This window comes from Chelon labrosus, assembly GCF_963514085.1.
Source record: "Chelon labrosus genome assembly, chromosome: 11".
Lineage (NCBI taxonomy): Eukaryota > Metazoa > Chordata > Actinopteri > Mugiliformes > Mugilidae > Chelon > Chelon labrosus.
Genome location: NC_140344.1, coordinates 6578572 through 6603571, shown reverse-complemented (window position 1 = coordinate 6603571; position 25000 = coordinate 6578572). Strand labels below are relative to the sequence as shown.

At 42.0% G+C, this 25000-nt stretch overlaps 1 protein-coding gene across 1 annotated transcript in view; it reads left to right on the top strand.

The window, feature by feature from the left end:
• The window catches only part of LOC311496173 (pleckstrin homology domain-containing family A member 7-like), a gene marked incomplete at its 3' end in the record, with an annotated part of 69968 nt that extends 44979 nt beyond the window's left edge, over positions 1-24989 (top strand). The window contains exons 3-8 of the mRNA XM_084555936.1: positions 1831-1948; positions 8678-8782; positions 10617-10689; positions 14199-14299; positions 22610-22788; positions 24422-24989. Of these exons, the coding sequence (XP_084412062.1) occupies positions 1831-1948; positions 8678-8782; positions 10617-10689; positions 14199-14299; positions 22610-22788; positions 24422-24989 (1144 nt within the window). The remainder of the gene's footprint in view (positions 1-1830; positions 1949-8677; positions 8783-10616; positions 10690-14198; positions 14300-22609; positions 22789-24421) is intronic.
• Positions 24990-25000: the final 11 nt, after the last annotated feature.

Below are 25000 nucleotides of genomic sequence, written 5' to 3'. Positions count from 1 at the left end.
GAATATGAGAATAATCAGTGTATGTATGACAAACACTTGTGGAGAAGCAGAACTTGTGTCAGTCTCATGATTTCAGATGAGTTTTTTTCAGTATAAATCTGTTTTTTGTGCTTGGTGTCTTCTTTATAGCAGAGAATGATTCATTAGACCATTGTTAAGTCTGTTTCGGTAAGCCTGGGCGTCAGTGTGACTTTGTCTATACTGATCCATGAATAGTATGTTATTGTGGAGAGGCTCATTCATTCACAGTCCTTTTCTCATTGATGACATGGTTGTGTCGCTCTCTTAGTACAGGCTCGTCCTCCCTCAAACTTTACTGCTGCCAAATGAATCAGTCTGCTATGCTGCTAAATTGTTAAGATTCTGTTATTGGTATTTCTTCTTTCTTGTGACTATTTTATGGATCTGAGGTCCGTCTGGCTATTGAAACCTTATATTGCATGGCATTTGGTGTTAAAAAGAGAAGCTTCTCTAACGATGTCCCTGCCTGTGTCACCGTACCACCACTCAGAAAGCCATCGTATAAATAGACCATGTAATTATTACGTCTTTTTTGAGGCTACTGAGGTGCACCTTGTTATTAGCGACCATAATTACAAGAAGTATTAGAAAATGAGGAATTCTGAGATGTTCTGTTCAACCCAACACTTAGCCCCTCTCTATGTCCCCACTCTCTTTTTGAGGTGTACAAGGCTTAATGTCTTCAAACACAATACGGATTACATCCAACGCAAACATTTAGCAACACTAATCCTCTATAAAGCATCAAAAACAATTCAGTAACTTCAGTTTGGTAGTTTACTTTGACACAGCCATAATGCCTTGGTGCTAATTTGTCCTCTTACACAGCACAGTCCACTGATTTTGGTTCTTTTATTTTTCTGCTATGCATGCGGTGTAGCCTATTCATCAGCTTCCTGTTGTGAAACTGTCATGAAAGGTATTAGGTCTTTGTTAACCTGAGGGCACAAAGGGACAATAGATTCCGAGCACGTCCGTGCACAACTTGGAAAGATTTAATTCATTGGCCACCGAGGTGTGTACTGTGGGGGAGACGGCGAGAAAATTTAGGACATCCTGTCTCCTGTCAGGCCATTCAGCTGCTTCAGTGCAGATGTTGGCTGCCTGCTTTACACACACAGTCATGACCTCTACAACATCCAGGCACAATACAGAAACTGTCCCATCAGCTTACACCATCTACACCCTCTCACCCCCCCCCCCCCCCAACCCTTTACTCAAGTCTTTTAGCAACATAACAGATGATAATAAGCTGTGATCACTAAAACGAAACCAGTTGTAGGGACACATTTATTTTTTTTCCCCCAACAGTAGCACTACAGATGATTGTGATACACAAAATGAATCAAATTTAGAGCCACACATAAAAAGTTTGATGGCCACATATTGTAGGTTCCCCACCCAGCCCTCTGTCTTTTGTTTTGTCACTTGATAATAAATGGTCCAGCAGTAAAGTGGAATAAAGGCAGAAACCAGAGTAATACAATAACACTGTGTGGCTACAGCCAGGGCTGCAGTGCCTGTACTATAATATCAACAGAGCCCGGGCACAAACTCTCCTCCGTCCAAGCTGCGTTAAGAAAGAAAAAAAGGTCAAAAGTCCAGCTTGCAGTATAAAGAGCAATTTTATTGTTCAGTATAATAGACTGAGGTAATGTACTGACCCATGTAAACTCTGCAGTAACACCCCAGGAAATGTAAGCCACATCACAGTTGTGTTTACGCTCCGTTATTTTCATGGTCGTACCTGTGAGGTGTACTCAATTTGTGTCGTTGTGTGTGTTTTTGTGTGTGTGTGTGTGTGTGTAGGCCGCAGGGTGCTCGCATCATGTCTACACCTATGGGTGAGCAGCTCTCCAGCACCACCGTCAGCGAGGCCTCCACAGCCGTCACATCCTCCACTGTGGACACCACTTCTGCCTCTAAGGTCAGTTTGCATGTACTGTATCTCCCTGTATGTACACATATCGGGGGAGGGGGGTGCCTGGTGTGGTGTAGGTAGGTGGTACATGTCTAAGTAAAGTCTAGGAGTTTCCCAGCAGAACATTGCATTGTCACAAGATGGTCAGTGTTATTTACTTCTCCTGTCAGTGGTTTTAATGTTGTGGCTGATCGGTGTACAAATCTGTCTGCGTGTTAGTTTCTCAATCATCCTTAAAGCTTATTATGTTGGGGTAGGTCTTTTATTTGTCTTATTGTTAGTTGTTGTTATTGTTAATAGTTTAATTTTGTAATGATACCTTTCTGCCTCTATTCATCCGTTGCCATGTTTTGTCACATACCTTTGCATTTTCATATGGCAGAGATCCACCTCTTCCCCTCTCATAGAACATATGCATGCAATGCAAGTGCTTCTCATAGGGTAGCAAACAAATCAACATTCAGCTCATCACTGTTCTTGGTTACTAGCGTCATCAGTTTGGCTGGATAAAGTCAGTGGGACTAATGTTGTCACCGATGTTAACATGTTAAATACAGCAGCACTTCTTACCTTAGATCTTCAGATACCTCTGACAGCCTCTTTAAACTAAAGCTTATGGGTGTTCTGCTCCCACAGACTCCCCAGACTGTGGGGAATTATATGCAAGTCTTGCAACCAAGACACTCTTATCCTGCAGTAATTTTTTTTCTTTTATTTTCTATAAATCTCACTTTTAAACCCATTATGCTTTTGTCTAGTTATCGTCTCATACTCCTTGTGTTTAATTCAAATGAAATACTCAATGTGTCGATATAGTAGTAGTAGAATTTGTGGAGTGGAAAAAAGTGAGCAGCTTGATCAGTTGTTTGTTTTCAGTCGAGTATTTTTTCCTCTGTGCTGCATAGAAAAGCAGTGCTAATTAAACTCCTCTAATTCTGTAATAAACACATTACATTTCCTGGAAACTCAACATAATAAGTGCATCCCACCAGTTCACTAATGAAAAACTTTCAGCGAGAAAAAAAATCAGCGGGAGCCTTACTCAACTGCAAAGACCGAAAAAGATCAGTAAAGGATAAAATAAGGCTGATATCTGAATGTATCAAAGCAACACAGGAGTAAAGCTAAACCACAGACATTCAACTAAGGACTATACCAGACCTTCGGCTGGCCTTGGCTTACCTTGCAAGACATCTGGATTCTCACTAGATCTGTCACAAGATCACACAGGCAATCTGTCTTGGCAGGCGTCAAGCTATGCGCTTGTGGCTGATCTAAAGTGTCAGTCAACATCCTGTGAAGAATGACTGGCAGTTATGGACGTGTTTAAGGTGTGATGACAGTCTTGCTTACGACTGCCTATTATGTGCAGTTTTTTTTTTCATGCTAAGACCACAAGAATTGTTTAGTCAAGCCTGGTACACTGACTGTTTGCTAACCTTTAAAGTTCCTCAGGCTGTTAATCGTTGTGTTTCCTCTTTAGAAATGTTTGATCTGATTGGTTAAGTTTCTTCATGATTCACAGTGATGTACACACTGGTTGGTCCTGTGTACCAACGCATCTGCTGTGTCTGGTTAGCCATCGATCAGTCCAGCTGTGTGGGCTAGTGGAACTACTCTATTATTTGTGGCCACTGACTGACCTGGTGGGCAGCAGTTTTTAGCTGACTCATTGCAGCACTGAATATTGGATGATAATGAGGAATGGGAGTTTAGGAGTCTTCTGTGGTTGATCACAATCTACTTTATTATGGGCACGCAGGCTTAATTTGACAAGGAGCTGGAGCTGGTGGGTTAATGGCAGTGTAGAATGCCCGGTTCTACTTTTATTAAAGCAGGACCCTTGTACAGGAAATGATCGAGATGGGCATTTTTTACTATAAAGGGTAGCCTGGTGCAGCCAGACTCATCTCTTCTCAGAATATGAGTCTGGTAACATGCCATTTGGATTTCATTACAGTGCGTGTTTCAGCTGATCTAGAGAAAAATGTACGACTACATTGCTGTTACTCTGGCCCGGCCAAATGATTAGATTGGTCTGGCAGGTTTTTTCTTCAGCATAATCAGTTCCCAACTGAGACATTCCAGACCAACCTTCTGCCGCAAATAATGGGAAGCTGGTCTAGCTCACAGACTAATAAAAGACTCTGCAGTTTTAAAAATTTCGTTCACTCCTGTTAATCCTTATTCCTTGTTTAGCTTCTAACTGTTGTACTGTCTGAACCCTGTATATTTACGATTTTAAGCTCTATTTACTTTCTAATCCTTCAGTCTCTCAATCAGACCGATAGTGCTGATGGTAAATATAAAACAAGAAATCATCTTTGTTGAGAAGGCTGCATTTGCTGTCCTCTTTTCACCTCGTTTCTGGTTCCTCTTCATTCTGTCACTGCTATGCGACTGAATTCCATTTTGAGCTTCCCAATGCAGATCCCATTTAGGTTACATTTTAGAACAACATAAAGATACCTGAATAGAAACCAGAACGTTTCTTCCTTCTTGCTTATTCAGTTTTACTCCATTTTCCTTCTCTCCCTCTTTCTCCCTGTCACTTTTATTCTTCCAGTCTATATCTTATTCTCCCGTTCACTCACTCACACTCATTCATAAGCGGACAGAGTTTCGCATGGCGTGAAATCTCATCCTGGCCTATCAACAGGTGCCACGGGGCCAAGATTGAACATGTGTCATCGGGTGTGATACAGAGACGACAGGGCATCCATCACGACGCCCCGCCGCCGTTTCCACGCCCAATATTTTCCTGGCCTGCAGCCCTCCCAGGTGCTCTGGCTCATCACCCCTGCCATTAAATAGCTATAGCGCAGATGCCTCAGTCTGACAAGAACAACTCTTAACAAAAGAATCTTGTCTCAGAAGAAGGATGAATCAGTCGTATCCCCTCTTGCATAGCACAGTACCATCGTGAAATGAATCCACATTTTTGAAAAAGTCATATCCATTCCCCCTCTGACAAAACATCAGAGGAAGCACCAAGACAGCAATCATCCTATATCTCCCCAGAGTTACATGTCACAAATTCTCCTTTAAGCGCTTGTGTTCACTGTGCTGGGTGCATATTTTAGTGATGCTGTGCTCATAACCCGCCTGCACAGTTTCGATGGGATTTATCAAAGTCAATGTCATTTAGGAGTTTCTGTTTGGTCTCGGTTTTCTGTCATGATTTTTTTGTGCATTAATGGCCCTTGTCAGTTCAGTCACTGTTAAAAAATAACTTAAGAAACCAGAACTTAAGAAACAATTTGGAGTTCTCCTCGGAGCAGAGGACGCGTAAACGCTGATGGTATCGTAGGCCACAGAGAAGGTCTAAGAATATGAACTTGACATGTGATTAGTTAAAGGAACAGCGTCATTACAGTGTGTTTCAAGCTTCAGCCGCCTGCAGTTTCAATTGTGAAGGCCCAGGCAGATTTCTTTGACTCCAACACATGTTGCAAAGTTACACTGCCAGAAGTACCATAGCTGAGAGACAGACAAGTCATATAATGAAAAGAATTAGGCTATTGGGACTAATTTAATAAAATTATTGGGAAAATATTAAAACGTAAGTCAGTGATTTTGGTAAAGTTTAGGCCAGCAGAGAAGGCTTTGCTGGTCCTGACTGCCTGCCACTGGGTGATAGGAGTCATGGACGATGTTTCTCTGTGGTGGACATTTGGTGAACTCATTTGGTTAACTTTATGCCTTATGTAAATATATAGGCCTTATGTTAATCAGCTGTATCCCATTGGTCGTCCTCTCAGTCACCTCGCCTCAAAGTTGAGATTAGTTATACTTGGTTCACGCCTACTCACGCCCAGTCACTCACGTCACTGCTACAACTTGCATCATTGCTACAAGGCTTTTATCTGTTCATGTGTATACGCCCTATTTTGAGTTTTTATGCTTTCCCACTATCACTTGGCTTCAGTTTCCAACTGTTAAATATTTTACACATTGAAATATTTTAACAACTATCATCTGAATTTCCATGAGATTTGTTACAGATATTCATGATGCCCAAGTTCAGATGAGACTCAGAGTAAATTTTCAGTTTGGGCTTGAATAAATTCTGGGGGAAAAAAAAAAGGTTATAGGAGGCATTTGGTTTAGATATCCTCTGTAGTCTATGAAACTCAAACAGGAAAAAACATAAACATAATATTTCCATCATGTTTTTAATGGCACCTGTCTAGTGAATGTCTATCCCTAATATTTATATAACATTTGCAAATGGAGTTGTGCCTTAATTTGAATTTTCTTAAAGCTGTTTTGATGAAAACACAGATTTTCAGTTGGCTATGATTAAAAATGTCTCAATCTAAATAACGTAACATTATTAGTATCAAAATCAGTCATTTGTATTATCCCTAAGTTGGCCAGCACCTGTGCACATAACGTAAACCTGCCTAAGTCTGAAACTTCTCCTAACCACTGATCAGATTCACTTGTTCAGACTGTGATTAGGTGTGTAGTGTAAGTATCTCAGCCAGATTTTTAAAGCAAAGAGAGGCACTACTACTTTAATTACCTCACCCTCTCAGATAATTCTTGTCTGGCTAGAGATTTGAAGCCTCCAGGTCTCAGACTGGCCTGTCTAATTGGGGGCCATTCATGTAACAAATAGCTGGTTTGACTCTCAGTAACTCACCTACAAGGCAGAGCGCTACTGTGCTGCAGGGACCTCAGCCCGTTCCACAGAATTACCCTCGGCCTAAAAATAGACCACTGCATCGCACACACATATGCACAAACACGCATATTTGCAGACACACACATACAGGCAGAGATAAACATATGAAACACGCACAGGCGCGCACATGCTGCATATTTACAGAGAAAGGACTCCAATGTGACAATACCAGAGTCGCTCTGTGTCTTTGCATCATGCATGGCCAAGCAGCCTCCCTCTAATTAGCTGGTGCGTTTGTTATTTTCCAGCTGTAGATGCCTCCCAGTGCTGCTGCCAGTCGCGTATACACACCCATGCAGTTGTCACAACAAATGTTTTATTATAAGAGTGAGGGAGGCGGCAGGGTTGATTGGTGCGTATGTGTGTGCGTGTAGTGCCAGGGGGAGTAGTCTTTCTACTGAGGTTTCAGACCAGAGGATGGTGTAATGAGATTTCATGAATATGTGCACGGTGTGAGAGGCACCAGCATTTGTGTATACTTGTGTATTTCCTAAACCTGTGTAATGAGAGATGGACTGATGTCATGTGTTGGACATTTATAGAGTTGTAGAGAGTTGTAGCTAATTAAATTAAACAGTAGTATCCGACTATTCCATCTTCATCAACTCCAGCTTATCTGAGGTCTGGTAGTGGCATTTGCGATTTATATTAAAAACATACTTTGCTTTTGAGAAAATGGTAATATATATTATCGCAGTACCCAGCATATCTCAACATGTTTAAAGTTTCTTAATATTGCATTGCAGCTTAAGTACTGTGATAATATTGTGGGCCTTTGGTGAGTCCATCCTGACTTATACTGTAACATGTTGCATTTCAGTAAATAAACTTGTGCTTAATATCTGCAGTAGAAATGGGGATGCTACCTGGAGCCCACATCATGTTTTTGCCTTGGGCCATAAAGTTTTATTAATCTGGCCCTGGCCACACCAAAAGTGAGTTGAGGTAGGGTCTACTATTCAAATGAATTAGTACCCTGAACTTAGCTAAAATGCTGCGTAAGTTAGCTGTGATTCTCCTGGTAAACCTGCGGATGCAGAATCTCAGTATCTTGCTTTAGGACACTTCAACATCCGCTGGCTGTTCTCGCTGTTGAGATAGAATTTTTGCCCTTTTCTGCCATAACGTTTTACCTTTTTTACGCAGAAAATGTTGTGTCATCAGTAATTCAGGCGTTTTACCTGACGATAGGTTCAGATCCCACAGTCTGTTAGTGCTGACAGTGAAGTATTCTGGGAGCTATGCCCTCACTTTCTTTGATGATATCTGTTCAAGTTCAATGGGCAGAAATTCTAGCGGTTGTGTGTCTGGCACTCAAACCACTGGCCTGCAGGTCACAAACCCACTTTTCTAACACCCCTGGCTGCCAGTCTGCAATGGCTTTGTCAATGTCTGACAAATGTCATGGCAACGATGACCGTCACTGTCACGGGGATCTATTGGAAAATTGTCAGTGCTCAAATAATGGCTGTAATTACTGAACAACGGGGGTAGAAAAAGAGATACCTGAAAATGGATAATCATGATGTGGGTGAAGGTCTCTTCAGCGATGTTATAAGGAAGATTGAATAGTCTGATGAAGCACAGACAACCAATTTCCAAATACAAGCTGCTGTGACTCAGGACTGTCTCACTTTTCATCCAGCCTTTTTAACCTCTATTAAGAGAAGATCTGCAGCAACTATAGTAATATAACCTGACCATAGAGCAGATGTGTTGGTGAGCTAATTAATGAAAAGGTTAGGGTTACTGAATCCTTGTTGAATTCTTCTCTTGGTAAACATGTGTAATATATACTGTTAAAATAAAGAAATAATACTGAGTATGATTTAGAACATTCATTCATTCATTCATCTTCTGTAACCACTTGTCCTGTGACGGCTCGAGGGGGGGCTGGACCCTATCCCAGCTGTCATCGGGCGAGGGGCAGGGTACACCCTGGACAGGTCACCAGTTTATCACAGGCTAACACAGGGATAACATATTTGATTGTGTCTTCTCACATCACACAAATCCCTTTAAACGTGTTTGTGTGTGTGTTGCAGGGCTCCCGGTCCAGTGGGAAGTTGCACAGCTTCGGGAAGAGGGAGCAGTCCATTAAGAGGAATCCCAATGTCCCCGTGGTGGTCCGAGGATGGCTGTACAAACAGGTCAGGACACACCAGCTGAAACACCAGTGTGGACATAAAATCAATCAACATTGTTACTGGGTTTGCATGAACAGGACTCATATCCCAGTACTAACACTGAATGATACACCACCACCTTTCCATTTAAACAACATTTCAGACCCCTACAAAGAAAATCATAGGTTATAGATATATTTACAGGTACCGCGTGGGCGTACCGTTACCAGCTGAGCTGGCAATGTCGGACTCATCCCGGGTGTTAAACATGGTCTTGGAAACCAAATTTATTCTGCTACACCTGGATAGTATGACAAGATAGATAGACTGAGGTTACTGTTGGAAATAGATACTGTATTCGCATTGCCTATCAAAACATGAAGCTTAGTTTGGCAGCAAGTAGTCACAATCATATAATGCATTAGTCATAATAAAGAGTCATAGACCAGATATAATGCCATAATCAATGTTTGTCTACAGCTTGGGGGAAGATGAGTCTACACATAATGTCTGTGTTTTCATTCATTGGACCTTTTTCACTAATCTAATGATAATTCTTTAAATAAATGTTTTTACATAAAATGTGAGAAAAAGTAGCTTTTTATTGCTGAAAGCCCAGGCCTGTTTAATCAACCAGTTATTTGAACTTTAAGATGAATCACTGTATATAGTTCTTTAAATAAAACGCAACACCTTTACTGAAATGCTAGCATATTTTGAAACAAATGTGTATTAACTAATTATTAGATAATTGCAGTTATATAATAAAAAAACTGAAATGACCCATCAATATCGTAGAATTTCAACTGGTTTATTATAATACAGCTACTTAACATTATTCCTGATACAGTTAGCCAACATTTCAGTTAAGATGAGAAGTTCCAGCCTCATCCAGCATGGCCCGTTTAGCATTTCTTTCAGTCTCATTATTTCTGGATGCACTTATTTTTGTTTTTGGCAATATAGAGCACCTGCTGTTGATCACAGACAGGCTATCACTGGAGACTCTTTGTTTATCTGAAGTCATACTTAAAATATCTGTAGCTGGCATCGCCCGACTGGAGGATGCTTGGCCTCCGTACAAGACAAACAGTGATGTTAATGTAGAGCAGTTATATTTTAATGACCGCACTGAGGCATGTCAACTATGTGACGCTGACAGGAATATAAACCACTGCACATACTGTACATTTATACTTGAATTAAAATCATGTTTTTAATGCTGCTGGGAGCATGAACGTAAACACGCACTGTGGGCTATTCACACACTCATATGTACTATGTATGCACGATGCCAAAAACAACTACGCACACAGATAACTGCTATTACACTCGAATGGACAAAGCACCATTCATCCCTTTCATCCCCTTTCATACGGGTGTTACATGGGTGTAGCGTCATACATCTTTAGCCAATGTATGAGTATAGATCATTGTTTGAGATGATTTCATCCCCTTTGCTTCTCCTCCTCTGTTCTTCAAATGGCCCCATTTTCAGCCAGAGAACGCAGAAGACAAACCGGGCGGTGAAACAGTAGCGTCGGGCGCAGCAAGCCAGCGAACGAGGACAAATGATCACTCCTTTCCTCCCTCTCTCTTTCCTGCTCCTCTCTGTCGTATCCACCTCACTTTTCCTTTCATTACTCCAGTTTCCTGCATGTATCTGCTGTCCCTCGCCGCCCCTTTCTGCTTCTTTATTCCTCGGCCTCTCTCTCTTAGTCTTACTCATTACCCCCTCTCTCTTCTTGTTTAAGATCCCCTGTCTACTTCATCTTGTTATGTCCTGTGTTGTGCTACTTTCCATCTCATTATCAATTCGTTCTTTACTTACACTCTTTACCCATCTTTCTCTGTGCAGGACAGCTCTGGGATGCGTCTTTGGAAGAGGAAATGGTTCGTCTTGGCTGATTTCTGTCTGTTCTACTACAAAGGTAAGTCTTTGTGTGATGTCGGAAGAAAATGCTTTCAATTCAGAGTAACTGCCTGTTCCTCTACCTTTGCATCTGTCACTCCCCCATGATGAAACATTCAGGAAATGGCAATATAAGAGAAACACCTTATAACATAATGCACCTTATAATCGTAACAGCATCCGCTCCACAGCCTTAACATATGACTCTCGCACTGAGTCAGCAGCTCTCGGAAAGTCTCAACAAATCCCGAATGTAACAAACCTGATTCAGAATCTATTGTAGGATCTACTGAATAGCTACTGAATTAGCCTGCATTGGATTCTGCAGATGTCTCACTGGTGAAAGATGAAACGGCTAAGACTGCCAAAGTACTATATACTCCATCCACCAACTTCATTAGCAAGTTACCTACTTGACACTGAGTGACATTGTGTTAAACTTACTTTACATCCTTTCTTAAGTGATGCATTCTAATACAAGCTTTTTTGGCGTATTTAAAAAAAAAAAAAAAAAAAAAAAAAAAAACTGCATCAGAGGACTGAGATCGCAACCACTGCAGGACGTTTGGCACTATCTGACCACCGGAAAAGGGTTAGGGTTTTAGTGCAGAATGGTAGTCATACCTAACCAGCCACGAGACGCTGCTGTCAAAGTCTTATTTCTCTAGCATGTATGGCTCGATTACCCTGTGTTACAGTTACAAGCACATTTTCTTCCAAAACATTTTTGTTTCATTTTCTCGTTTTCTTTTTTCAGCTAGAATGTAAGAAATTATACAAATGTTTTTCTTAGGAGGATTCAGACAATATGGCATCTTTCAACATATAAGCTTTGGACAAGACTCAGAAGCTTAAATTGGACTGTGATGGTGCCAGATTTAAAGTGAACTGCACCTGACAAAAGGAGCCAGTAACGCAGCATGGGAGGGCATTAGTTTGATCTTTTTCAGTGGGCTCCAGCTGAAACACACAGACACGCTCACTCAGCCACATCACACTCTTCATCGCCGTCGGTTCCCATCCCCTGCCTGTCTTTATCTGCCTCTCCACGCCTTCCGTTTTTTTTTCACCTCCATATTCTTACCCGAATCTTCTGGGACACGCTCTTCTGCCCCCTCGCCCCGACGGGAGGGTGAAATCAATTCTCCTTCGTTTCGTTTTGTCTCCCTTTTCTGTCTTCCCGCTCAGTTCAAAGGTTTCTCTTCCCAACATGAAAAACACTTGATCTGTCTCCAGCGCCACTTATTCCCTCCCTTCATCTCTTGTTTTTACACAAACAACCAAACCTACCTTCCTTTGCCTGTTTATATTATTTTGACTTCCTTTGTTTGGTAGACTGTCAGGACTGTAAGAGACATGTATTTGTCTTATTAACCCACCTAATGTAATTTAAATAAACAGTAGAAGTACAAGTAAACATAAATACGCAGAAGTAGTTTGAATGAAAAATGAAGGATTGCATTAATATGGATAAACAGAGTTGATTAATCAATGAGTTGATGACAGTTAGTTGAGTCCCAGGGGTGCTGTCCATTACTGAACATGGTCTTATCATCTCAGTATTCTTAAAATCCTGGATACAGTGCCGCAGCCTCATTTTTTAAAACCAAATTTAAAAAATGCTCTAAATCTGTGCAGAAGAACCAGCAGTTTGCAAAAGAAAACTGGTATTTATCATGCGTGCATATGCACAACTGTGTGCCTTCAGCGGTGATTAATCCCAAGCTCTGCACCACAACCGTTATTTACATAAGCACAGGAGCCAAATCAACCTTCTGTGGTAAAATATCTGTGATTATTCTCAGTCATGCGGGCCATGGCATGGCATATCTGAAACAACTTTAGGTGTTTACTTTAGAAATAAAATATAGGAAGTAAAATAAATAGAACTGAAGAATCCAGGTGTGAACCATCTTTAAGAAACCTCAAGCAAGTCCAGTTGCCTTTGTTTTAGAGTTGTACACTTATTTGGTAAACCGCTTCCTAGGTGGCACGACTATTTCCGCCTAAGGTAAATTGTCCTATGAGTCACACACAGAGAACTGAAGCACACAAATAATTTGTTCACTCCCATCAGCCAGGGGCACTGCAAACCCAGAACCAACAAGACTTGTGTGTGCACTGACGTAGGCTTTGTGCTTCTTTTTTGCTTCTCCAAAACAGGAGTGTGTTGGCAGCAACTGCTGCAGACGATGTCTACTGATCACCCATCAGTCTTTACAAGAAGGTCCCTCCGCCCCTAAATCTGTGCTGTTCCCTTGTTTGATAAATTAATAACACATGCTATTTCAGTCTGTAGACAAAAAGACACTAGAAGCCATATTGTGATGGGGTCACACCAGCTGCTATGCCCGTCATCATGTTGACATTCCCACCCATGGGTACTCAGTCAGTACTTGGACCACACCCACCTTTTAACTCAGCCTTCAGTCTCAACTACACATCTGTAAAGTTCTGCACAGCTGTGATGCAGTCACATTACCTTTGGTGGTTTTTGCTCTAGCAGGTGCCTCCAGGACCACATTTTGCTATTATGACCCACAACTCATAAGGTGAAGACAATACCAGCCAGGCTGTTGTGACTGGTAAAAGATAGAGAGACAGAATATGAGCATTCTTGTGCTGCTTACATGTAATTTAACTCCATTCTTCATGGTGAGCGAGACAGAGAGCCGAAGCAGATAAAAAACACCTCACTGTCTCGCCCACCATTTAGGGAATGTCTCCTCCAAAGGTCCTTGAATTATTTTTAACCAATTACCCCTTGAATCCACAGCACCACCTTATCACCTCTCACCAAATGGCCACGCACAGATGCTGCGCACACATATTTTCATGCCATTGCTAAATTTTACGATGCGGTAGTCGTGGCGCGCACAGACTCACCCTTTCGCATACACGCCCTAGCTTGATGTGACAGTATTGAATGGAAAACAAATAGCAGATCTCTATTTATAGACGTGTGAACCTTGAGGGGCGAGGATGTTTTTGGACAGTGAGGACATTGTGCTTTGACGTGCTGCTCCAGGGTTAGGGCTACATGTAGCTTTAGGTATAGGGTTGAGGACAGCATTATGTCAGTGAGGATCCTTACAAATATACAAGAACAAATGTGTGTGTGTTTACTACAGAGACTTGGGAAAGGCGTCTGTCTGCCAGCTGAAGCAGCAGACCTTTAACTCTGTGACACTGAAATACCAGAGTGGTCATTTACTGTTTGGCACAACACTGTGGTATGAGTGACGGCATACGAGTCTGAGTGTGTATGTGTGGCTCAGTGTTATGATAGTGGTGGCATGCAGTGATGAAATTAGTGGGTGATGAGTGATATTTATTCTCTTCCTCCTTCCTTTCCTCCATATCTCTCCCTCCCTTTCTCACCTTCCTCCCTTCTGTTTTCCCCCATTCCTCTCTCTCTCTCTCTCTCTCTCTCTCTCTCTCTCTCTCTCTCTCTCTCTCTCTCTCGCTCTCTCTCTCTCTCTCTCTCTCTCTCTCTACCTCTCTCTACCTCTCTCTCTCTCTCTCCAGACAGCAGAGAGGAATTGGTCCTAGGCAGTATCCCTCTGCCCAGCTATGTCATTTCACCCGTGGCACCTGAGGATCACATCAGCCGCAAGTATGCATTCAAGGTACGCCTTCCTTTGTTCTACGCACTATTTCCATGCTGTTTGATTCAGTTTAATTTCTCTGTTGTCATTGTTGTGTATTGTTTTGTTATTACTTCTTTTTTGACACCGTGTTTAGCCCTCTTTATTTCTTGGTGTTCGGTTAAGAATAAAAAACTGATTCCTTCTGAAATGAAGAAAAGTAGCCCAGATTTCCCAGCTGATCATGTGTGGATTCAACGGGTTTTGCATAATTGTCAATTTGCACATTCATGTCTCTTAATCAGACCAAACAAAACCTTGTTAACTTAAAGTATAAGGTAGAATAGGAACATAAAACTGTCAGAATTTGAGTTTCGCCCCAAGATGAAAGATGCTTTTGATGCAGTTGAACATAACTGCAGGGTGACATAGATAATGAGTTTTATCCCCGCCGGAGCCACTTAAGATAAAAATGTATACACCTCATTCTATTTGGAGCGCTTGAAGTTTCCACCGTGTGGTTTTTATCGCTCCTGACAGAGAAGTCCATTAGAAATAACGTGCGTCTCAGTTTCCTTTCCAACTGAAAACCAGCCTCACTGTAGAGGGCCTGAGTAACCCCTGCTGTATGTCAACCAGCAGGTTTGGTGGCACTTAAATATTTCCTCAAGAGATATATTTATGACACACAAACAAACTGGTGTTTCTATCTTTGAAAGGACTTGGACTCCACTGACATAATGCATTCCCTAGCTCTAACCCTAATCATCTCAAGTATGTGTCTAACCCTAACTCTAATCTTTACGATATTCTAATTGTAACCTCTAAAAGACAGTAAAATGGCCTCATAAGGACAACATGGCCCCACAACGTTACTATTTATGTGTCATTTAATAGCTCTTAAAACAAAATATTGAATTGTTTAAGCACTCGTAGACAAATAGCTATGGAACAACATTTCATATCTCTTCTGAATGACAGTCATAACCATACTCAATCTAACCAGCCTCAAACCACCACTCAGCATTGCATAGCACTCACCACCTGTTGTAGTGAAGCCTATTACCACTGATTGTCTGTCAGTGTCTTTATTGAGACCGCCAAGCTCCTCTGGAATGGCATGAAGCTTCTCCGTTCCCCGGGGGCACACGTTTTTTAAGCTGAGGCCGACACGTGTGAAAGCAGACAGGCTTACTGTGCAGCACACACATGTTCATACTGTAAATCAGGAGTGAAGGCATTTCAGATTTACACACAAATGCAGTGCATGCACAGGGTTTTATTTATTTATTTATTTTTATCACCAGGAAATTGACATGCTCAATCTAACTTTTAAACTGCTTTATTCCATGAGGTAACTTGTTTACAAAGTTGTTAAAGAAACATACTGGGACCAAAGGTCAGAAGTTTCATATCAGCCATGTTCCCTCCTTTATCCTTGAGCAAGACACTGTTGCGGTCACAGTTTGGTAATTACCAGTGGGCTTGGGGCATAAAAATGGCAGCTTTATTTAATCCTCATTATTGATATATCTAATTTGCAAAAGCTGATGGTATATTACCTCCTATTAAATTCAAATACATGTCGATATAGACCTTCTGTACCTCATCCAAAGTTGCATTTGTCCATCTATTAAAGGGAAATGCTAAATGATATATTGGTGGTTGCAACCAGCAAAAGATTAGCCTGAGTAAAGCTATAGTGACAATGTTTCCTCTTTTTTAAATTGTCATGACTTACACCTTTTCTTTACCGTATTCTCCTGTGGGCCACAGCATGAATTCCACTGTAATAAGCTGGAGCAGGATTCATGTCTGGTCAACCGGTGTCTTTTAGACTTGTGAACTTGTTTTTGTTTTCTCCTGTCAGCCCTCAGGGCAAACACTGTGTGATGCCAGTATCATCACTTCTTCTGCCATTTTTATGCACCTTGCCCGTTCTCCCAACATGACCACTGCTTTCTGAAACTGTGGAGCAAATATTGTCTGTTGCCCCGGACGACAGAACTGACTCTGCCTCTTCCTGTATTTATCTTTTCTTTCATATGTTCCCTATAACTCACAGATTGCCCAGATAATTGCTAGTTTTTGTTTCTTCTTCTTCACTAAAGGAATACACAGTCCACACCACAATAGTTACTCAGCATTCTCATATCCTTGGTTGTATTCCTGCCTAGGATTTAGTAAACCTACGGTAGACCATCTGACTCATCAGTTTTACCTCCATAAGAACAGAGAAATCGCGTTTTCTTCTATTCACTGAATGTTTTTCTTCTTATTTACTACTAATGCATATTTTACACTTCAGGTTTTTAATTTCTAATATGTGAAGAGGAGGATTTTAATACATTTCCAATTTTCCAATGCGAGCTAATGAAGATGTAAAAATAATGGTGCCCGTTGAGCATTAAACGATCCCAGAGTTCACATTAATCTTGCATAAGGTGATAAAATATATATGTACGCTGGAAGCTTTGCAGGGACCTCTGAATGATGGCTTTATTGAATTTTGATTTATGTTTGTTTAATGCAACCTCAAACCAGCTCAAATGTTAATCCAGTATTAAGATAAGATGGGACTTTATTTATCCCCATGGGGAAATTAACTTTAATTTCCAGTGGTTACATTTCTCTCCTTGGTGAAGTGGCTACGTTTACATGGACAATATTTCTTCAGCCCTACTGATCAGAGGTCATACCATGTAAACCTAACTGTTTACATGGACACTAAATAAAATGATCTGATAAGACATATGTTTTTGCCCTAAAGGACTATGACCGTGGTTCGTCCTGCCGTAGATCCTCAAATCTTTTTCTCAGCTTTATTGACAACACAGCTTTAATCCGATAGAAAAGCTGACCAAGACAAGACCGACCTATGTTTGTCTTGTATGTCCAACTTTGGCGATAGCAAAACTCATTCTGCTATCACCATGAATCTGACCCTCCAGCATCATGTGACGTATACCCCAAAGTGGCAAAGATGCCCAGGACAAATGTATTCATTGCACCCAGAGAGAAACGATTGTTTTTTAGACAGTTATTTCACTGTTGAACAAATGATCAGCCTGTTCCACCATACCTCTTGATCAAGTTGAACATTTCTTCTGATCAGGCCAGTCGTTCTGTTTGGGCTGGGTACATGAAGCATTTTTGTTCTGATTGGGCTATTGTATCAATTAATAGTGGACTGCTGTAACTTGTCCATGTAAACATAGCTAGTCATGTAGAAGTGCGCAGTGTGCTCATAATACAGCACGCTGAGGAAAATTTCCAGCTGTATCCATGATGCCAGATGCTGTCAGAAATAAAACAGATGTTATGGTAATAATTAGCGTGCTGCAGTAAACTCCAGCAACCTGTCAGAGAGTCACAGAAGGTTTAAAATGATGCTGAAAGTCTCTACATGTCAACTCCAGCAACACCCCAGTTAGCTACCCCAGCAAGCTGATGGTGGGTATTTGATCTGGCTTTGAGTTTCTGAATGCTGCACCTGCTGACTACTAAATCAACCTATACACGAGTCAAACCTTGAGCTCCCAAGCTCCCATGACAGCGTCCCGTCCTCACCCCTCCCTTCCCCTATTCACCGAATCCTCTTCCCTCTCTTGTTCCCATTGGCTGGCTGCCTGACTGGGACTTCCCTCCCTCCCTGTGAGTGTGTCGCGCCTTCCGGTGACAGTCCGCCCATAAATAGGTACTCTATGCTCTCATGTGCTCTCCCCTTGCCAGATGTAAACCTTATACATATATTTGTATATATATCCTTGTTTTCTGCCCGTTGGTGTGGCTTTTTTGCTGCAAACAGAATATACAGCAGCCTTGTATATTCCTCTAATTTCTGATGCATGTCTTGAGAATAACATGTCCCTTTGGCTGATGTGGTTGTGCTGCATTTTGCTGTCCGTGTTCTCTGTGGTATTTAATTTCCCCTCTTTCTCTTCCCCTCCTCGTTATGGCAGTGTGAATCTTTGTATGGTTTTGGGCTGATCGTTCATCTATGTGCCCCTGTCTCCTCCATCTGTCACATCTACCGTACCAGCATGCAGTTTTCTGATGGCCTGGAGAAAAACTTTATTTTTCGGCGCTCCTGTTACCTTACACTACTGTTCCAGAAATGAACAGCTGAAAAGTAATGTCTGAAAGGCTATGCAGCCTCACAATCTTATTTTGCTGTTGATTTGTCCAAAACAGCTGCTGCTTAAGGAAACTTAGGAGCAGAAAAACCTGTTATAGTCCAGCTTTCCGACAGGACTTTTTTCCTGCAGATTAGAACCACCGTTTCACATGATTTAGAAGCAAGACACCCAGAAGCTATTGTTGTCTCCATTTGGGTATTTTCCAGTGTAAATTCATTTTCTACTGTAGCAAGTTCAGGAGAACATACCTTATCAGCAGCTTTGTGGAGCTCAGGCTGCTGGAGCTTATCTTCATGAGCACAATGACTCTTTAAATAGCATCTGGACAAAGAGAGAGTGTGTGTTTGTTAGGGCTGAATGGGGCAGTCACTATTGTAAGCTTTTGTGAGTGAAAATGGTGAGTGATATTTTCAGGCTGCAGGAGAAAGAACACAGGAAGGAGAGGAAGTGATTCAGACTGGAAAGTAAAAGGCAAATAAAGAGAGGAAGCGATATGATAAGAGATGGAAAGAGGACAGGACTGATGGCGGCTGGTTGCTGTGACTTAGGCGGCAGAAGGGAAAGGTGAGAAAGGAGGGATTGCTCGTAATTTTTTTCGAAACCATTTTTCACCAACATGTTAGAGGAAACGAGCAATCAGAAACACCCTTAAAACTTCCACCGACTCCCACACAAACAACGGAGAGGAAAAGAGGCTTAGCTGTGTACGGATTCAGTGTGTGGGTGTGTCGGTCATGTACTCAGAGCTGAATGACCCACTCAGCATTCCTGTTAAAGAGAGGCAGAAACTCCCAGCGTTATTTCAGGATGCCCGTGGTGTGTGTTTCATAGTGCTGTTATGTTTGTGTGTTTTGATGTGACTAAAACGGGGATAATTTAGGACTGGTGAATGCCTCCTAAATGTGTACGTGGGGTTTGGTAGAGGCTCCATGGATGTGCACTCATAATCTTCTGCAAAATGAAGTGATTTTTAGTCATTCCTCAGTATAAAAAACAAAGGGAGAAGAATTTTATAATTAGAGAGAGGATTAGGAAATGTTCCCGTGATTCCGACTGGGGTTCAAATCCAGTTTATCAGTTGTATTCCAGTCTACATGTCTGTGCCTCTGGGCTGTGCGTGTGCTCATTGCACGTGCCTAAACATCTGACTAGCCACTCAGTCCTCTGTCTCCCTTCAAGCAGCCTGTCCCATTGAGCCATAAGAGGCAGTCCATCAGAGAGCTGATGGTGAGTGAACAGGCGTGTTTTGACAGCTGTTTCCTCAGGATGCTGCAATGCTTTCATCAAGGCATTTAAAGGGGGTTTGGACACATTGAGCATTCACTTTTTAAGATGAGTAGCTGCTAACTAGTTTCCCTTCCTGTTTCCTGCCCTCTCATGTACCTTGACATATCTGCATTCCTAATAGTGACACGCTCAATGAACCCATGAGTATTTATCTTAACCAAACACAGATGATCAAAGAAGAAAAAGAAGAGGATCCAAATCAGAGCTATAGTACTGGACTTTTACATATAAATGGACATCTGTTACACTCAAGCCGTTGTCAAACTGGCTCACATAATGGCAGGTAGCGGTGCATGTTATTTCATACCACGGGTACTGTTAGGCAGAGCTGAAGAGCCTCGCGACGAAGAAGGAGGAGGCTAGCTATGGCAGAGAACGAGGCTTATGAATGTAACTTCAATTATGAGTTCACCGTCTCTAGCCGACAGGAAGAATGAAACAGAGCTTCCCATGTCCAGGAAACTTCGTTGGTGTGGCTTTGAGAGACCTGAAAGACGAGAGGGGACTGAGGCATACATCAAATGCATGTCAACATAGCATGTATAATGTGTGAACCAGACAAAAAGCGGCAAATCCTATCATTTCAGAGGCTGGAGCTAGAGTCAGAGTAGCTGCTGGTTGATTTTCTGATTAACCGACTAATTGTTTCCGCTCTTAAGTGATCTAGTCAGTAAAGCCATTATCGTGTTTTGGTTGGAATAGAGAGCTGCATGGTCCTGGTTTGTGATTTTAGAAGTCACTTAACAGGTCATGAGCTCACTTAGTCTGTTTATTCTGGAAGTGATCGCTATGTCAGAAAACTGTTAATTATTGCCTCCAATCACCAACCATATCGGAATAAGCTCCCTAAATACTGGCCTTGAGGGTATTATCAGGCTTAGCTCACCCCTGCACAGAAAGTTTCTCAGTTCATCAAAGCATATCCTCCCTTCTATCCATCCATCAAAACATTATGAAAGAGCTAATTAATTTCCCAGGTTATTGAGTCCTGGATGAGTCAAGTGAGCATTGCAATCAGCTCCCATAGCTTAAGATATGTACCAGCGTTTGGGTCAAGCACACACTTTAGCATAGTGAGTAAGGAAATTATATTTTAATTTGCTTCATGAGTGCTCAGCCTGAGACACTGAAATGAGCTTGCTTGAGCATCCAGACAGCAGCACTGAGAGAGGAGGCGAATTATCATATTGTTTGTGTTCATGTCTGGATGTGTTTGTCCAGAGTTTATACGGAGTTTATGTTAACAGGGATAGAACAGCAGGGGTGGCAGTCTGTTTTATTCATGAACGTGTTTAGTGCGTACATTAAACTCGAGTGGGAGTAATGTTGTGTGTGTGTCACCGACTGTCACGCCGAAGACAAGAAGCCAAGCTTCTGTGGAATTACGTTACAAACCTAGTGGAGTAATCACAGGGAAATTGTTGTGTTGCGACTGCACTCCTTACTAACTAACTATCCTGCATTCATTATTCAGAGAATGAATTAGAGTAGAGAAGATTTAGTGTCTAATTACTTACATTTACATTCATGTGTAGCTGAGTGGGCGCTCTCATTTGTCTCTCGGTTCCAAATACTGTACGGGAGCACTGAAGGAAGAAAGGAAAGAGAAAAGCAGGACATTTATAGAGCTGTGCTCAGTGGACTGCATTTCACTTTAAAATGAGCTCTGATACCCCCACACTCACAACAAGGACATCTTTATTGAGCATACACAACTCTTGGACGCTATTGATTAAAAGACAGGATTTCAGGCCGGTTACAGTAGACTGATTGATGATTGATGGTGCTTTAAAGCAACATCATTTTGAGTTCTGTCACAGTAACACTTGTATAATGCCGTACAGATGATCAATGAATCACCAAACAGAAAACTTCTTGGTATCGGCCTCTCAAGTCTCTCTGGACTTGTATAGTTCTGCAGACTTGGAGGCATAAATCCATAGTAGGAGAGACAGATCCATACCAATGGTAGCCTCCGTAGACCTCGATGCAGTGCAGCCAGAAACATGTTGATATTTCAGAAAGAAAAACATCTCTTATTTTTGCTATGCCCGGAAAGAAGAACTCTCTACTCACTCTACTGTTGCTGGTATTAGGCCGCCTCCACCTACACAGGCAGAATAACCTTCTGAATATAACTACTCCTGAGGTGTTCTGTGCACTGCACATATCGTACCCTGGGGAAGTGTCTGCATGCACTGGGTATAATAATTTAGATTTTAGCTTTTTAGGTGGCATTTAGAGCAGTGGAACAAGTTGCAGCATTAATTCATTATTCATTCATAAGTAAAAGAGCATTAATTCATCATTAATGCTCAAAATGTGTGTTTGAATGTACTGAATACACATTTGTGGTGCACATACTGGAGTTCAGGCATGTGCCTAATAGCTTTTTTTTTTTTTTTTTTTTTGAGTATAAGTAATTGAGTGTAACTACTGATTAGGCTTTTTGTTACTTACTTTTGCTTTTCAGACCATTGGCATTCATGCCATCATCTTATTTTGGGAGAAATGTTCTCACAAATATTTTGCTTTGTTTTTTAGTAGATTTCTAAGTGGAAAACACGATTTGAAAGGAGACCGTGAGGAAAATTTGTGCTGGGGGTTCTCTTTTCTGACACTCACATTTTCTATTTTCCATCATACCTATGTACCTTTCCTCTCATTTGGTCAAAAGTTGTGGCTTTATTGGTTGTAACTGGCTGCCATTATTGTCTCTGTTTTTCTACTGTGTTATTTCCTTCATTGGCTCTTTCTGTATTGGTTCGGTGCTTATGTGGCCCCTGTCGTTGTTTCTCTTGTTGGACAGCATGACGTCGCCCTGTCTGTTTGACAAAAGCTGAAGCTCATCTAACTCACTGTCTGTCGGGTGATTCCTGCGCCTCTGTAGCCACCACTTGACCGAGTGTCCTTTCTCTTCCTGTAGGCTAGCCACACTGGCATGCGCACGTACATTTACAAGCAGAGCTCTATGATTGGCTCGCAGGCGGAGCACACTGGGATGCGGACGTATTACTTCAGTGCCGACACCCAAGAGGACCTGAACACCTGGCTGCAGGCCATGAACCAGGCGGCGGAGATGCAGAACCACGGTGACACACTCAGGTAGTGATACACACACAAAGAGTGCACACACACTTGACCAACGTTCACTACCCTGAACCAGGCAGCTGTAGAATCCCAGCAACACACTCAAAGTTTATCGATACATTCAGTTACACACCTGTTCAATGCAAAGAAAGGAAAAAAAGGTTTCGTCAATAATTTCCAGATCAACACTTTTCTCTACTGACAAAACACTGATTACTCCATTTTGCACCAGGAGCTTGTGTTTATTTCAAGTGTACTTTGTTCTTAAGGTGAACATTTATTTTGTCTTCTGTATTTGATATTCTCATAGTCTATTCTACTCTATCATCAATGTAGACTACACAGACATAACATTTCTTTGCAGTTGCTTTAAATAATCTACACAAGTGATTTGAAACCCAGTCTCAGTGATCGTGTAACATGGCAGTATTTGTTTATAGTATGTGATTACTACAGTGGCCTTGTCCTATGAATACACGCCTTCTGGAACGTGTTGCTATTTGAGCATCTCTTATGTGACTTCAAACATGGCAGCAATTCCCGGAAAAGGATCTCTCTCTCTGCTGCCTTGATGGTTTTGCATTTGAGTGCAGTGTATTTGTTTGCGCACTTGGTTGCATTCAATACACACATTCTGATTGTGGGTGTTTCTGAACAAGCCGAGGCTTCCATTATGTATTATTAATGTGTTGACGAGGAGAGGTGGCACAGATCAAATACATCGTTCACTGGCAGCCTCAGACTCCCGCTGCCTGCACCACTTCATTTTCATTATTTTGTTTTTGGCAGGGGAAATCCCGCAAGACTACACATGTAGCTGGTGAATGACAGAATGAAAACCAAGCTGAAGACAGCTTCCAGTTGGGAATTTTCTAAACCTCCTTTTCACCCTTTTTCTCAGTGTTTTCTTGTTTGTAGAAACTATAACAGTAGCATTACTATCCGCTGTCATGTTGAACTTCATTTTCAAGAGTATGGTTACTTTTACAGTGGGCAAATATCTATTTTCAGTGCACATTGATGGAATGCATGCAACTAAAAGACAATGCCTCAAATAGAAACCCACTGCAATGGGAGCAAACCAATCACTAGACTGATAATTTATATAAAATATTTTCAGATACCAGCTCCTGGAGGGAGAATGTCAGCACTTGAGGCTGTCGAATTCATCATTTAAAAGTAAACTTTAGTGTATGGATCACTGAATGCCAGAGACTGGAGTCTTTCTCCAGGCTGAGTGCTTCTTGTCACATGGGATTTCAGTAATGAGTTTAAAATTGAGTTGTGTTTCCAAGGCTTTGCTTGTCACTTGGCCTGCTTTAAACTAGCTGGTGTTGTGTATTTAGCCCTATCTTTGTGGTGAGGCTAGATGTCTGTCTTTCATGTGACAGTCATCCTTTGGTTCAGATGCAGTTCAACACAGGAGATGTAAGACTTAAACCCCTGAAAGGATGGAAGAGGATGTCCATGGGATATCAGTGAAGTGATCGAATATCAGAGGTGTTGGCTTTTAGTAAAAAACACTAAAATCCTTTGAGAACCCCTGTAGTTAATGATCTGAAACTCCCACAATCTAGAGGAAAAAGTTCCAAAAAGAGTGTAAAAGGCCAACATTCTTCCAGGCTTGTAAAATCTCTACTCTCCACAGACCAGCAAGAGAAGACAAGATAGAGAAGCTGCTGCAGCAGGCTGTCCCACAGACAAACCATGTTAACCACAACAACACCAAGACTTCAGACTTCGATACTGCAAGACCCATCGTCCATGAAGTTCTCCTGGAGCCAATAAAACGCAACAGAGAGGAGATGTTCAGCTTTCACAAAGACTCTCCTGGCACCATGACATTGGAGCAGCCCATGGGAACCACTGGTCTGGAAATGGACACTCACACTTCCCTCCCATCCAATCCTGCGCCGTCTACCCTTCCATCGTCAGACCACGGTTCGGTTTCGGCACCTGTGTCCAGGGTGCCGTCCCGTGTGCCGTCCCGTGCGCCGTCGCGAGCCGCCTCAACTTTGCCTTCCAGCGTTTGCACGAGGAACGGCCTTGTCTCCACGCCCAGTCCCATCCTGGAGCCCAACGGGATTGCGGCAGGGACGTACCAGAGGGCCCCGGAAATGCCCACTGCCAACCCACAAAAGCAAATGCAGAGGAGGAATACTCTGGAGCAGGTGGAGCACTGGGTCAAAGTGCAAAAGGCTGAGCACAAAGGGTAGGTCACTGTTAT